Here is a 16,660-nt window from a genome sequence, read left to right on the forward strand (position 1 = left end):
ACTCTAGCAGCTTACCTCTGTTTCCAGCCTCAGGACCTGCAATCACCTCACATGCCACAAAAATAATAGCCTACCAAGTTATTTGTGTACATAGCAGGGGGAAAAATGTAATAAATCAGGCCTTTTCCTCACCTGTTAATCATACAGCATGGTAGAGCCATTTTATCACGTTGTTTCTCAGGAGCGTCCCTGTACACACCACAGAGTTGCACATGCAAGCAAAACCATAAACTACAGTGCACAAAACCTCCTTTTATCTCTACACAATAACTTCCTATCATAGGTAAAACCAGTCATCTTCATCCTTGCAATGAAACCTAACCACTTCTAAGGAAAGAAAAAAAAAAAAAAAGAACCCAAGAAAGCTACTTGTTTCATATCACAGAGCAGAGTGAAAGAAAGATTAGGCCAGGAAATTTTTTTACCAACTAAGAATTTCCATAGTTTAGGCACATAGCATATAACTATCTAAAGGGAATTTGCCTTTTATATCTCATGTTCCTGAAGATGGAAGGAGCACAGTTAGTCCAGGACTGGGCAGCAGACTGTATAGCAAATAGCAGATTGAATGGTATACATGAAAAACAACTTTTTCCTCCCTCCTAGCATTAACTTTGTGCCTTATATTTAGGTTAGTGGGCATTGTTTTTTGGAAAGGTATCAATACTGAATTATTATCCACAGAAATTATAATTTCTTAACATTTTGGATTTGAAAACATTCATGGTGAGTTCTAGCAGATCAATAATAATTCGTTTATTCTATTTTTTTTTTCTCCCAAATGGTGTACGAATTATACATTTGAGTTTAACATGCAACCTCTGAGGAGCCCATTAACTCAAACATCCTTGCTACAATCAGCTTTTGTCTGCTACAGATCACTTTCAATTATTTTCTATTTGAAGTAGCAAGTAGCAGTAAATCTGCCCATTTAAGGTTGAATCTCAGCCAAGATAAAGATTTGTAAGATAAGCAGATGACAGGCAAAAACAGATTTCTTTTTCGCGCTGTCCACACCCCAAAACACTTCAGTGTTTAATTCAGTCCATTAACCTTCCTCTTCCTTAGGTTGCTCTGCTTGAAACAACCCTCAGCTGATCAAGACTTGCCAGCTCCTTGTCTGGGATAAGCGGGAAGCATTAACTCCCCATTTTTAAAAGTGTTAACTTCATTTCTTTTGAAGGAAGTGTCAGGGTAGAGCATATGATTTGCTGTCGCCAATCCCCTTTAAAACTTCCAAGCATGGTGAGTTGACTTGATAGGTGGGCAGTTTTCGCCCCTCAAAGTCCCCACCTGGTATTGAACTATTGCAAGTACTCAGACAAACACAGTAATTCCCCAAATCTGAGTTGTTTCAGTTGTGTTGATTGCTCTCTGCGATGACTCTAAAGGTATTACCTGAAATCTTGATGGTCTAATTAGCACCTGAGTGCCCCTTCCTGAGCATCAGGTGAATCACTGATCACCTCCCAAAAAACATTAACTCTTTAGGAGCGGTTTACTAGGACCTCTCCTGTTACCTTCATTTAAGGAGAGGAGGGGATCAATGAGCCCTGAAGCATACGCTGCATGGTCTGTTTCATTATTTTTATTCTTGAATTAACAAGGAACACCCAAACGTATACAGGGACATATTTGCTGCATCAGAAATATCGTGGAATGTCAAATTGTTAAGTTCGCATATATTCAGACTGTCGTCTGTGCTCCTGAATATAAGCTTCCCCATATGCAGAGCAGCACCAGGCTTATATCTGCTGTGGGCAAGTTTACAATTTTTAGGCTTACTAATTGCACTGCAGAATATATTTCACTGTATATCCCCATGATTCACAGACCTGACAGAAAATTCTTTTTAACTAGAGTTTCACTCTATCATCACTGACAGGAAAGGAAATAGTTTCAGGTTCATTTGTCTATAATTAACTTCAGGCTGTCAGATAAATACACCCTCCCAACTACCTCGTGTTTCCTAGATGAGCCCTGGAGGAGTCAGTGAAATGCAGTGATGTGTACTGCATGGTTATGGGATATTTTGCCAAGCAGCCAGGAGAGATGTTATTTTAGTGCTACAGCTTATTGCACAAAAAATATTTAACAGGCTTTGCCAAGAAACAGCACTTTTCATCAACTTCATGGCAAGTAGAGAGAGCAACCCCTGATGGATAATTGCTTTTCTCCTTTCCTCTTACACACTCTGCCTTCACCTGCAAAGGCAGCAGCAAAGCAAACAGTCAGACCCACTTTAGGAAAATCCTGGTTACCAGCTGCTCTCTGGGTAGAGAGACACTGCAATAGTATCTTGATGGGCCAGGAAAAGTCTATGGCAAAAACCTTCTATTAGCACAGGAAAAAGAGGCAGCTGGATAGCCTTTGTCCTTACTGAAGAGACCTCTGGCATCCCAAACAGTGACTGAGCAGCACCCACAGCACCAGACTATCAAAATGCTACTTTTCAGTGCTTTTTAAAATTTATTTATTGTTATTATTTTTCACACTTGCCTTCCTCCTGGACAGGTCTCTTCACTTCTCCCCCCGGGGCTGGTGCATCACACTGCTGGCAGCCACTAGCAGCAGCAGGTCAGGATGACTCTGGTTGGGACAGAACCTCCCAGTCTCTCTCCTGGGGCTGCTCCTTTCTGACCTGCACCGTTAGCACCCACACCCTCACGCACCTGAAATTTAATTTTGTGTTGCTTGAGGTTGCCTGAGGTTAATTTTGCATTGCTGGAGCAAGTGGTGAGCCAGCGTGGGACTTTCCGAACGGCTCTGAATTTCTGCGGGGCAAGGGGGGGAGCAAGAGGTGGTATTTCAAAGTGAGTGAAAGTCCCAGAGCACTGGAAAGAGCAAAAGCCCAGCTTCCATGCTTGCCTGAAGCGGCTGCATGGCATAGGGAGGAAGGCTATTGCTGAAAGAGGGTGTCATCTTTGGCCACTGCCGAAGGGTCACATCCCTCTTTTTCTGCCCACTACAACATGAAAGCAGAGCCGGGCTGCAGGTCTCTCGGCAGACCCCGAGGACCCCGGGGTGCCTTCCTTGTGCTGGCTGGTGACAATGGCCCAAGGGTCCCTCCCCAGCCACTGGGTCATATTCCTCCCTGGTGTAAGCTCCCAGGTCTCCTTGGGCAGCCCTGCTCCCCTCCCCAGCCCGGCGGTTATCCGGTAAGCTGCTCACGTCAGCTCTCTTTTTATAAAAGCATCTCTAGATTTCAGCCCTGGTTCTATTTATTGAGTTTCTCCGAACTTTTCCTTTCTCCTTCCCTCCTGCCAAGGCCCAGAGATGGTACAAGCCCTGGAGGTAAACACAAAATGCCAAGCTTAGATTTTTTAGGTCACTGTAAACTACACGCTTAAATGCTTCCAGAACACATAAGCCACGGGATGTCATCTCGGGTCAACACGGAAGGATAAGGACTGGAAAGGTGGTTTTGGCTGTAGATATGAATAAATCAGGATCATGTAGGGCAAGTATATTTTTGTATTCAAAGCAATATCCTTTTTTATCTTGGAGCCCTCTTCCTTTTTCCTCAAAGGATCCATATTCTTCTGATAACGCAGATCTTTTTATATCTCTGGGTTTTCACGTTCTGCCCAGCAGCCTATCATAAGAAAGCACAAATCTACTAAATAGTAAAATGAGGGATTATTTCCACTCATCTGTTGACAGACATTTCTCCAAATTGGATCAAATGATTAAAGGTATTAGAATGACGTCTTGCAGATCCAGATCAAATCATTTGAAACCTTGAGACTGTTTCTCCTTTACTTGGAAGGAACCATCAGAAATAGTTGTAGGTGCTAATCGTCCATTATTTTCACCAATGTGAGATTGTTAATTTGGATCTTTGAATATTTCACTTGCCTGAATCCTAACCAGGGGAGCTGAAGATGGAAGGACCGTACAATGGCTCTCTTCCCACCGTGCTGTTCGGGGTCTCTTCCAACGCCTGAATGGTTCTTCCTCGAGTCGCTTACACCAAGAAGAGGGGTCCAGGCTGTGAAATCCTCCAACATCTCACACTAAAAAGATGGCACTGCTGAAAGTCAAATTCAACCAGAAGAAACGGGTAAAACTAGCACAGGGACTATGGCTCATGAACTGGTTTTCAGTGTTTGCTGGAATCCTTGTTTTTAGCATGGGGTTGTTCCTCAAAATTGAACTCCGGAAGCGAAGTGAAGTGATGGACAATTCTGAAAGCCACTTTGTGCCCAATTCTTTGATATTGATGGGTGTATTATCCTGCGCCTTCAATGGTTTTGCTGGCAAAATTTGTTACGATTCTCTGGATCCCGCTAAATTTGCCAAGTGGAAGCCTGTGCTGAAACCTTACCTGGCACTATGTTTCTTGTTTAACATACTCATTTTCTTCGTTGCTCTGATTTGCTTTCTCATGCGTGGCTCTCTGGATAGCACGCTGGCCCAGGGGCTCAAGAACAGCATGAAGTTCTACCGGGACACAGACACCCCTGGGAGATGCTTCATGAAGAAGACCATCGACATGCTCCAAATTGAGTTCAAATGCTGTGGGAACAACGGCTTCAAAGATTGGTTTGAAATTCAGTGGATCAGCAACAGATACCTGGACTTCAGCTCCAAAGAAGTAAAAGAGTAAGTGACTTTGTGAAGTTTGCATTGCATAGTATCGTTATTTGAGTGATATTATACTAAGGAAACGTGCAACACAATAGGCACTGACTGGAGGGGGTTTTATATAAAACGTTTTTTTTCTCTCTGCTCTTGCTTAATAAGCATCCCAAAAGATCAGCTAGATTGCTTCCTCCTCTAACAAATTCCTCTAACATTACCCAGAACATAACATACAAAGTACCAAAACACAATTCTCATTCTTACTTAGTGCAATGTAAACAGACTTAACATTTTTTACTGTCTTTTACCTCTTTATAAACCCATTACGTGAAGCCACACGTACCTATTCCCAAAATCAACAGGAAAGTATCAGAACTTCACAATTCTTAAGCAGATTTCAATGTGACTTACTAAGTTCTTAAAAAAAGACTTCCCTGGATATGTACTGCTGATGCCACTTTTAAAACTCCACTTTAGACATTGGCAATTAATCACTCATGAAAACAGCTAGAAACAGAAACGTTTTACCAATAACTCAGGTGTTTTAAATCCTTAAAATTTAGAATTTTATTTTTGTATTCACTCAGTGGATCGCTTCAGCACTGTGACAATATTGAACTGTCAACACCCGTGGACATTACTAGCTTTATACAGTGTCCCTTGTAGCCAAATGCATTTTATGTTCTCTCCCGTACAAAAACATGCTTGATATATATACTTGTGCCTATTTTTTTTAAATCTCACATGAAAACAGCACTGGTTTCCTCTTTACAAACCAGAACAGATTATTGACCAGAAACACCTTAATGGCTCTGATGTCAGTGCCTAAGGAGGCAGTAATCTCAAAATCAGGTTAGGTGCAGTAAGCGCAAGTAAAAAATAAACATGAGAACAAATGAACATCTGAAATTAAAAAATGAGCCTTTGAGCATAAATACCCAGAACGTTTTAATAAATGAAGTATTGGAGGAAAAGGTCTTTATTCAGAGTTCTTTGGGAGCATCACTCGTTAACGTTCATACTCCGTGGTTGCACAAAGGGTCTTGTAAACTGGAACCGATCTACTTTTTAAATGTACTGCCTATGTTAAAAATGCCCAAAGTTAAGTTTGAAAAAAAGCTTTGTATATCTCTTGGGATCCCTGCCTGACTGAGTAAATGGTATTTCACTTGTGTGTCTCTCTGCATATTGTTTTGACTTGCTGGGTGGTCTGGTTGTTTTTGCAATTCTGAACTAGGACTTTTAGAGTGAAAACTGCAACAGGCTTAACCTATTGCACTGCAGGGTTGTAAAAATACATTCGCTATTTAATAAGCGAGTGCTTGCGTTGTGAAGGTATGCCCATGGGTATAAATAACTACTTGAAAACATAGTAAATTCAGCTTGCCTGCATTATATGGAGATTTGAGACCTGTAACTTAATCCAGCAGCAGTGGAAGGGAAAAGCACAGAGGGAAAACGAGGTTATATTGTCCTTAATAACGTCTTGTTTGGGACTGAGACTCAGGGCAATTTCTTTGTACTACTGAGGCAGGAAATAAGGCATTAAAAATCCACAAACGGATGTTAATGGGTGAATTCAAGGTTTGAACTACGCGGTGGCGTACAATCTCTGCTCACATTCCTGATAGGATATTCTGGTCCCTTTGAAGCCAACAGCAAAGTTCTGCTTAATTCCAGGGAAGGTGCAAGTCCCTCCCCTGCAATGGGATTTTTATATTCTTTGCAGAACGAAGGCCTGATCCAATCTCTCTGAAGCTCGTGGAGTATTTACACTTCAATGGGAAACAGACCCAACTCAGAACATGCTCTACATCTAAAGATAAAACCTGAACTGCGTTTGGCATTTAGATATATTTAGGTCATGACTGCAAAGTAGAATTTTGCTTCACCAGGCTGTTGCAATCACCTCTCTCTGCGACACAACATTAAAATACCTACATAGAAAGCTACAAGCGACTCTCAGATTGTTGTTCACCTTTCTAAATCACTGGGGTTCTTCATTCTGTCATTTTCTAGGCGAAACGGACTTTGTTAGAGTTGCAGTCCTCTTATTATAGCCTTCTTCTGCAGTGCCAGTGGAACTATTTGCCTTCTAAGTATGTCTCATCTAAACACCTCATAAGGCACCAGACTAAATGGCTGTTTGTTGAGAGCAACCACAGCCTCAAATGAACGATGGCTGGGGAGCTCCTGCAAGGACTTCAGAAATTTTTAACATCATGTTGCTGAAGCACATTTCATGGTTTAAATACTGACTGCCTTCCCAACCCAAGAATAAATGCATAACCCCTTCCCGGAGATATTTTTATCGCTATTAAGTTTGCTGGATCGATGGTCTAGCTGGATATGGTGGGTCCTAAGGCTGTTGGCGGTCCTTTTCCAAGCTCAGGTCACCTCCAGCATCTCCCTTCCACCCTAACTATGCTGTGGTCACGCTTTTCTGACTGCCCCTCCTGAAATTTCTCTCTGCCATTTACTTTTCTTAAAAATTAATATGTTTGAACAAGTACCTCGAGAGGGTGCATTGCCATCATGAAGAGTTAATTATAGACTCTGTGTATCCTTGACAGAGGAAAGGATTTCAGAGAGAAAAAACAGCCAGGGCAAACACCGCTATGTAAACAGGGGATGCGGGGAAACGGCATGGCCAGAAGGAGCGGTGCAAGATCCATGTTGCCTTTGCTTTCCTTTCTCATGTAAGTTTGCTCCGGTATATCTTTCTATGTATGTGTGTGTATTCATGCTTCCTTCTGCCCTCACCCGTAGTCGGATCAAAAGCAATGTGGATGGAAGGTACTTGGTGGATGGTGTCCCCTTCAGCTGCTGCAATCCCAGCTCCCCAAGACCCTGCATCCAGTACCAGGTCACCAACAACTCGGCTCACTACAGCTACGACTACCAAACAGAGGAGCTCAACCTCTGGCGCCGCGGCTGCCGGGAAGCCCTCCTGCACTACTACAGCGGCATGATGAGCTCCATGGGTGCTGTTGTCCTCCTCGTCTGGCTTTTCGAGGTAACCCTCTCCCCTCAGCCAGCTCCAGAGGGGCAGAGTGGGCTTCTAAGTTAAAAATCTATTAGAAAATGTATTGTCCGCTGCCATTCTTTGGCTGAGAAAACATCTAATAGTGAACACCGGTGTAAGGTCTGAAGGGTCCCATCCTAGAGACACAGCTGGGAAGCATGGGGTTGGGGTTAGATTGCAGGTTGGGGTGCAGAGCAGGGAAGAGCGTGCAAGGGCTCAGATGAATTACTTTTTCATGTGTCACCATTAGCAGGGAATGGAAAGTACACAAAGCAGTGCATCAGAAGGAGAGGGCAGTAATTTGCGGGACAGAATGAGCAATTAAGGGGTTTACATGCTGATGAAAATAAGACCTAAAGCACACGCAGCGTCCAGCTTCAGGGCAGCATTTGGCTCAAGGTCCTTCATCAGCTCCATCGATGGTTTTGGTCACAAGAAGTGGTTTGGATGAAGCTGATGGATAAATTTTCTTTTATTCTGTTTCCCGAAACCACCGTGTGTATGCAAACAGGTGCAAACGCTGCCCAGCACGGACGTTTGCGAGCACCACAGCCCGAAGTGCAGCTCTGCTGCTGAAATACTGTTCATTCGAGAGGAGGAAAACACGTCCTCCTGCCTCTGGGAGATGGCCAGTTTTCTAGACGACGTTTAATCAATACTAATACGCAGGGAGCGTGAGCTGGCAGCGGCACGAGGGCTGGCGCGTGAGGCGGAGGTAGAGCAGGACCAGGTGGCCAACGGGGAGGATGCAGCTCAGGGTGCAACACGGAGCACCACGGAGCCTTTCTAACCCTTGACATGGCTGCTGCGAACGGTGTTGCCTGTTTTAAATGGTTCAGCCAGCTTTTTTTAAAATTCAGATGAATGCAATTCAAAAAAAAAAAGATGCATTCTGTTCTGATATGAGCACTGGGCAACACTCTTCCAGGAATGAAGATGCTTTTCAGAAAATAAACACCTGCCCAAATAATCTGTGAACTGAGAAAAAAATCGCAAAGTTACTTCAGGTCGTGTTGTTTTAAAAATAACTGCTCTACATGGCTCAGGAAGGTACTACCTTCCTGTAGCACTGTTGTCCTGGTAAGAAAAGAAGGAGAAGCTTGTGTCTCAGCCCAAATTCAAAGGCAGAGTTCTTGAAGAGAGGGGAATTTCAGCTGTATATGAAAATCAGAAGGAAATTCAAAAACTCAGGGGAAACACACACAGAAACACTAATGCCAGCTGTGACAAATCATGACTAGGAACCTGTAACATACCTCTGCTGACTTGTAGGAGATTAATAAATGATATGTTAACATTAATAGCAGCGATAAAAATACAGTATTTTATTTCCAACTCTTCAAAGCACACCCAGGCAGCATTTTCAATCTGGGGTGTAATGAGAAATACGGTCTTCTCTCGTTTCTTTCAAAACAAAAGGTGAGATTTTTCTCAGGTGATCAGAGGAATCTCAGGGCAAAGCTTTAAGGAAATATCACAGTTCTGGGTGATGTTAATTTGCTCTCCTGAATATTTATGACTCACCCATTATTCTACCATAAATGGTCCAGATTTGGGTCTCAAACTCCCTTTGCTTTTCAGGCAAACTTGGAAGGGAAGAAGCAAAGCAGGAAGCAGATGTTAATTTAGTCTCCCTTGAAATATATAGATTCCAGTCAGGGTAGGAAACAATTTCATACTGAGTAGGAGCGCAGCAGAGGTCCCAGCTCCTGGCCAAGGTAAGATGTCGGTCTGAGCAGGCTGTGAACCGGCAGGGCGTTCGCGTGCTGCCTCTGCGCTTCTCCATTTCCCTTCACTGGTGCTGAGAAGTTACAGAGAAGCACAAAGGCAAAGAAGAGCCCTGGTTTGCTGTGCACCTGGAGCTGCTGTGGACTCAAGCCAAGAAGCCCAGCCCCAGCAGTCTCCCAGCAAAGCCCTTATGGGGGCCGGCGGAGGCATCTTCCACCGGGGTCGCTGGTATCGAGATGTGGGAAGTGGGACAAAGCATGGAGGGGAACACTATTCACAGCCGTTGCTTTGAGCTGTTAGAATAAAATAGTGTGCCAAGCGAGTGTAGGGACCTCAGGGAAAGCTGTTTGGGTTTAACGTTCCTATATTAGGTGCAAGGAAGAATGAACCTATTTTGAAGTATGAAAATTTCGATTTGAAAACAACACAGCATGTCAGATTTTCTGGAAATATATCGTCACCCGTATGCTGCTTTTACTAGCAAAAGCTGTAGTCTTCCCAGGAGCGACAACCGGTCATGAGGGTGACAAAAAAAGATCACACCATGCTCTTGCTAAGCCGCCTCAGGCTAAACCCTGGCAAACAGATGGGCTTCTCTGCAGAAGGTCAAGCAGAGCAAGCCTGACTCTCTTCTTGACCTGCCTCAGTCAGCGAAGAGGAAATTGGGGGTTCAAGGGTGCCCTGCATAGGGCATTTCAGAACGATTGGAGGGCAGCAGATGGTTTCTGAGATGCTCCAGGCCCTTCACCTGTATAAACAAATGGCTCTTGATAGGTTGCAGCCACTGCGGTGGCTGAAACCCTGAGTTTCGTCTCATGTGTGGCACCACAGAGGGAGCCCAGCACTGAGCTCCAGGAGGGGGAACCCAGGAGAGCGATGAGACATGAGCCGGGGTTGCATTGCACAGCTCATGCTGGAGAGTAAATTCTCTGATGCATTGAACGCTAGAAGTGAATGCCTGATAACCTTCAAAACCAACCCACAGGCAGTAGAGGAAGAGGAACCCTCCAGAAGAACAGTTTGCTGGCACAGACCGAGGGCTCAGCAGTCTGTGGTGCGGGGGTGCACCAGCCCAGCCTGCCCATACCCAGCCCTAGAGAAACACTGCGGGCTTGTTCTTCCTGCCACTTTAAAGTTGCTGTGAAGTGACAAGAGTTTTCAGGACAGTTTGTCCATCGGCCAGGGGAAATCATCACTCAGCGAGACCGGGATAGCTTTGGGACCTCGATACCCAGGCCTTCTTCGCTGGATTGTGATTAAGCACAGGTCTACAACTCCGAGTCACAGACTGGTTGAGGTTGGAAGGGACTCTGAGGGTCATCTAATCCAAGTCTTCCTGCTCAAGCAAGGCCACATGGACTCGGTTGCATAGGACCATGTCCAGATGGCTTTTGAATATCTCCAAGGAGGGAAACTCTACCACTTCTCTGGGCAACCTGTGACAGTGCTCAGTCACCCTCACAATGAAAAAGTGTTTCTTAATGTTCAAACAGAAGCTCCTATGTGTGTGTCCATGATCTCTTGTCCTGTCATTGGGCATCACTGAAAAGAGCCTGGCGCCACCTTCTTTGAACTCTCCCTTCAGGTATTTTTACACACCGATGAGATTACCCCTGAGCCTTTCCTTCTCCAGGCTGAACAGTCCTGTTTCTCTCAACCTTTCATCATAGGAGAGGTGATCCAGTCCCTTCGTCATCTCAGTGTCCCTTCATTGGACTCCGTCCAATATGTCCATGTCTCTCTTGTGCTGGGGAGCCCAGAACTGGACACAGCACTCCAGCTGTGGCCTCACCAATGCTGAGCAGAGGAGAAGAACCACCTACTTCAACCTGCTGGCAATACTTTGTCTAATGCAGCCCGGGACGCCATTAGCCGCCTTTGCCACAGTGGCACACTGCTGGCTCATGTTCAACTTTGTGTCTACCAAGACTCTCAGGCCATTTACTGATGAGCTACTTTCAGCTGGTCACCTCCCAGCTTATATCGGTGCATGGGATTGTTCCTTCCCTGGTGCAGGACTTTGCAATTCTCTTCGTTGAACTTCATGAGGTTCCTGTCAGCCCATATCTCCAACCTAACTAGATCTCTCAAAGTATTTCTACAAAGCTGAAGCATGCTGAGGCATTAACATACATTTTTGAGGCAGCAGACACATCATCTGCCTTCGATAATTTTGCTGATAATATGATCTATGCATTGCAGGAAGCTCTAAGTGTCTTGGCCAGGACTCACAAATGGAGAGAGCGGCTTATTGAAAAGCTGCCTGCATTAAAGGTTCTGGATAAATAATTTACAACATAAATTACTTCAGCAAAACTGATAGTCCAAGGCTCTAAGCTATCATATAGGTGATAGACTAATTTGCCAGGTAGTTGTCTTCAACTTCCTGGACTCTCTTCTCATCCAGCAGAGAAGGCGGGCTCAGGGCAGAGGAGGTGACGAGAGCCCAAATGTTTTGCATTGCTTTTGGCAAATCTCAATTCCAGAGACTCAAAATCTTTCTGAGCAAGATTTTGAAGAAAATGGAGTCTTAAACTGAGAGGAAATGTCACAGAATCTCATCTGAGGGTAGGTCAGCTCCCTTCTGCACAAGCACCCTTCTTTTTTAAAGCACAACTGTATTTAGTGACTTAGAGTTGTCCAGGAAGCCTGTAAGTAAAGCTAATTTTACTGTTCATAGTGGGACTTAGTAAGTCAGTCACAAAAAGGCTCCTGCTAACAAACTCCCGTGACTGAGAGCAGCAAAACTGGGGATCGGATTGAAAGGAAGATGTCAAATGCTTTAAATCCCAAGACTAGTGTGATGTGATTTGTCACTTCTTGTGACTTGTATAGAAGAGTGTTTCAACTGATTCAAGTCATTGTAGTATTGGGTAGATCCACAACAAAATGAGACTATTTCCAGATTTAGGGCCATTAGAACCTTCTTTGAGGACCAAGTGTTGTGAGTCACATGTTCCTGTGTTGAACAGGATGAAAAATTGCCTTTTGATATGGAAGCATTTGATGAAGCTTGTTTGTTTGATGATTGTTTTTTTCTTTCTGGTCTTGAGTAAAGGCAGAGAAACATCTGAAAATTTCGAGGGTAGCCAATGGTTACCCTTTAGTCTTCCAGGAGTTTGGAGACACTTATTGCATGCAAGCGGGATGACCAGCGTAGATAGGCTAATGAATGGTTCACAGAAGCACATGCCCGAGCAGTCCCACGATTCCAAAAGCCAGATGTAAAGTTTGCCATTGGCCATGCTCTGTGGCTGAATCCCAACTTCAAATCTGCCCAGCTACCCAGTGCTGTAATCCTGCATGACAGTTTGCAAGCTTCCTCCATCTCTATTTCAAAAACCTCAACAGAGAGCTGCACTTGCAGGTCCAGGGCAGCTTTCCGTGGGCTTCAGCTGTGCCACCAGGTAAGCAACACACAGGGATGCCAACCTCTTTAGCCATTAGGGTTTAGGAGGACCAGAGATATTCACTTCCTTGGGAATTTGGGTAGGATAACAGAGGCACCGTACTTCCCTTACAGAGCAAATCCTATGAGGTCATTAACAACAACAAGTGGTCCAGTCTTAGCTTTACCTAGCACACGAAAGACTAAACTAGCCTTACTGCTGCCCCATCCTGACCACCTGCTCTACCACCTCAACAAGCTGGCTCTTCTGGGCACTGCCTTTTCTTTCTTCCTCTACTTCACAGATCAATCACTTTTATTCATAAGCACCACAACGATGGGAGTCAGATTGTTCCGAACACTGTTAGAAGGCAGGAGACTGGCTGAAAACATTCTTTCTGTCTGGAGGCAGGTTTGGGACATTGCTGGTGTCAGGGCTGTTACACCAGCATAATATAGCAGAGTCTCAGTCAAGGCTGCTGGGACTGGTAAATATTTTATCAGAAATAGAAATTTGTTTTAGATGGAACCAATGAGAGATACAGATCACCTCCTGCCTCGATTTCCTTATTTGCACATACCTATATAAAAATAACCACAATTTGAAGTAGGCAAGCTGATGGCTCATATCCTACTGCTGCTCTGTTCTGTGCAGATTCTGATTCATTAATATCTCTTTGATGAGTCTAATATAACTGCCAAACATATTAAGGTCAATGTGAAGTAGAAATATTTGGAGTTAAAATTAAGTGGATGGTGGCAGAGGACGTTGTTGCACATATAAACAGCTCTATGGATGTCTAATGCACAGGAGCAAAGGTTTCATTAAAATCTCCCAGGAGGTGCCTACCCTGTGATGGGGTATGTGGAAAGCCCCCTTGGGCACATGGCCACGCAAAGCTGGCAGCAGCCAGCACGTACTTCCTTCGTAAGCTGACCCATCCACTTATTGCTTATCAACTGTCCCATCTCCCGTGGTGCTCACCCACCTCCACCCTCTCCTTCCACTCACTCACCTTTTGGACCTCCACCCTCTCCTTCCCAACTCATAAGGGAACATTTTCCTCCTGCCAGCTCTCCCTCACCCCTCTTGGCCACCTAATGGGGAAGGCTGCTCAAGATCTCCTCTCGTTTGGAGGATTCCTGCAGCCCTTAAGCTGTATCTGTTTGGTGCCTCCGGCATTTTGTTCACATCGCCAGCCCGGGCTGCTGACAGTGGAGGATGGCAAAAACGCGGACAAGGGTATGAAGGTTTGCCTGACACTGTCTTTTCCATGTCATGGCACAGATGTCCGTGATGGTTGGCTTGCGTCTTCTGCACACCTCTCTGGAAAGCATCGCAAATCCCGAAGACCCTGAATGTGAAAGCGAAGGCTGGGTCCTGGAGAACAGCCTGAAGGACACTTTGAAGTCCGCACTGGAGAGCTTGAAAAAGATTGGTAAGTTCAACCAGGTGCAAGCAGAAGGTGAAGGGGCCGAAGGAGAGGAAGGTGGGAAGACGCCAGCCATCACGACGGTCAGTTGAGCTTCTAATCGATGTGGACTTTTTATCAAAGAGGAATTTAAAAAACTGAGAATTACAAATATCTGTTTTAAAAGCTATGTATCAACCATCAGAATACACATTTCTACCATGGTTTTTTTTTTATGCATGGGAGCATACAACATAGTGCACCTTGGGATAATACCTTTATCCACAATTGTGAGTACACCATATTCATAACTTCTGGGGGAAACAATCCCACTAGGACTTGCAATATCCATGCATTCCCTTATCAGGGACAGTTAGTTTAAAAAAAAAAAAAAAGCTGGCATCACACAGTGATCCATTCAATTTTATTTTGAAATTAAAAGTGGAATTTGAAAAGTTAATATTTTTTTCTCAAGTTGTTTTAACAGCATACTTCAGGTACTTCAACTTTTAAAGACAAATAGATTGTTTTTCTGGGGAGTAACACGCTAGAAGTCAAAGGAAGAAGGATTTCCAGAATTGTATATAACTTAGTATACAGGTATTTTGACAAACCTCTCATATAATGTGATTTTTGTTAATGTGCTAAGCAATGGTATTTTCTGCTGTATTCTTAAGATGTACATAGAACAAAATGCAAACTTACGCTGATAATTTATGTACTGTGCAAAACCTGTAAGTTAATGAAACAGCACAAGTATCACAGAAACAATGCTAAGGTAAAAGTTCTGTGTTTTGTTTCTCAGGGTGGCTATGCTATGGGCATGTGCCAGTTACATTTATTCTGGACATTTAAAAAAATGTAATCTCACATCTTGCTCCAGAATATTCAAGGCCAACTATTTTTAAAACAGGGGCAGGGGAGGAAAGGCTACTTAAAACTAACACTTTTAATGTTTTCCAGGGTCCTAGCAAATGGATACCATTCATCCACAAATACTTCAAGCCTCAAACTTTGAGGCCAGGGAAAAGTAAGCTTAAATCAGTCCCCAGCATGCAAATTTTTACAGCTTTTATTTTTCTTTATCAGTGATAGGGTACACATCATTATATGTTTTAAGTCAAAGGGAAGGCGCCTTTTGCACATGCTGCATCTCTCTGAACACACCAGCACAGCTGGAGGAGCCTGTTACAATATACAAAGCTGAAATAAGACATGGAAAGAGTGTGCTGTGGTGTGTGGTCTCCAGTAAGGAAGCAGAGCATCCCCCTGAGTTTATCTGCAGCTGCCAGATAATTTCAGCTAAAGAGAAGCTAACACCCGAGACAGCGAGCCCCAGCCCCCTGCACAAACCATCGCAGACATCTCAGTCCCTCAGCTACAAACCAGGCACCACACTTATTTTCACTCCGGCTGTGCAAAACCTCTACTTCTCTGCGGTGTCCCTCAGAGTTTTCTCAGCAGGTCCTTTCCACCTGGCTGGTGGCTGGTCTTCAAAGGAAGCCACATTTTAGCTGCCTAATCATTGCACAGCCCATTAGTTCTCATTGTTAATCACTTGTGCACTTGCCCCAGCAGCACTCAGCTCCTGCAACTTTTGTTCAAACTCCTAGGATGGATGGACCAGCTCACAGTGGGACAGGTGGGACGTGTCTGTACATCAAGCCATAGTCTGCATCTTGGTGGCCAGACTGCTTCAGGCCATTTACACGCCAGGTTTGATTTTGATGGGTATTTGTGGCATCCTTTCACTTTTTCAAAGCTGGTCAAAGCTTTTAACCTTAGTTACAATAATGAATTTAGTTACGATAATGAATCTAGTTACCATAACGAATTAAAAAGTCAGCTCTGTTCTTTTCTGCATAAGTCTGACTAGAAGAAGGACAACTAATGCTAAAGCCAACTTGCTATTCACCACAGCCTATCATCTATTGCTGTGCTGAGACACACTCCGCATGGCAGAACTGTACAAACTCCAGACCAACTCCTTCCTTCTTAGTAAGACATCGCTATGACCAGCTGCTCCTCTCAGCTGGTCCGTTAGAGAACAGGATTGTGGACAGTGCATGATGTGGCCATACGTATCAGAGAAGGGCTTTTTGGAGGAGTCACATATGGATAGGAGCTCCATTACAAGGATTAATTAGAGTTTTTCCTTGTGAGGCTTCAGTGTGCTGTGATCTATACTGGTTACTTGACTAGACATTTGATTTTTCAAAGAGGTCTACATTTATTGCTGCCCTAGAAATCTGGCTTAGGCCATTGCTTTAGACACAACTCCAATTATGTGTGGTCTCTTTTTTTTTTTTTTCTGTTTATTGCTAGAGGAACATAACAAATTGTCAAATTATTCTTTCAATGCCACATTGGAGAAGCCAGTTCCCGGAGCAAGGGTCTCAAGGTATTAGACTGGTAGAGAGAGACCATCTGAGACAGGTTTATAAAGACTAGTACCGAAATCAGGGTTTTGTACAAATAAAGTGTATATGCTAATGCTGTCTAAAATAAAGCCTCCTGGTTAAT

At 44.0% G+C, this 16,660-nt stretch overlaps 1 protein-coding gene across 1 annotated transcript; it reads left to right on the top strand.

Moving 5' to 3' along the window:
- The first annotated feature begins 4,024 nt into the window (after positions 1–4,024).
- PRPH2 (peripherin 2) lies at positions 4,025–14,250 on the top strand. The gene is made up of 3 exons (XM_009990956.2): positions 4,025–4,605; positions 7,354–7,600; positions 14,014–14,250. The coding sequence occupies exons 1-3, from the start codon at positions 4,025–4,027 to the stop codon at positions 14,248–14,250; spliced, it is 1,065 nt and encodes a 354-aa protein (XP_009989258.2).
- The last annotated feature ends 2,410 nt before the right edge of the window (positions 14,251–16,660 follow it).

Source organism: Tauraco erythrolophus, chromosome 2, assembly GCF_009769465.1.
Source record: "Tauraco erythrolophus isolate bTauEry1 chromosome 2, bTauEry1.pri, whole genome shotgun sequence".
NCBI lineage: Eukaryota > Metazoa > Chordata > Aves > Musophagiformes > Musophagidae > Tauraco > Tauraco erythrolophus.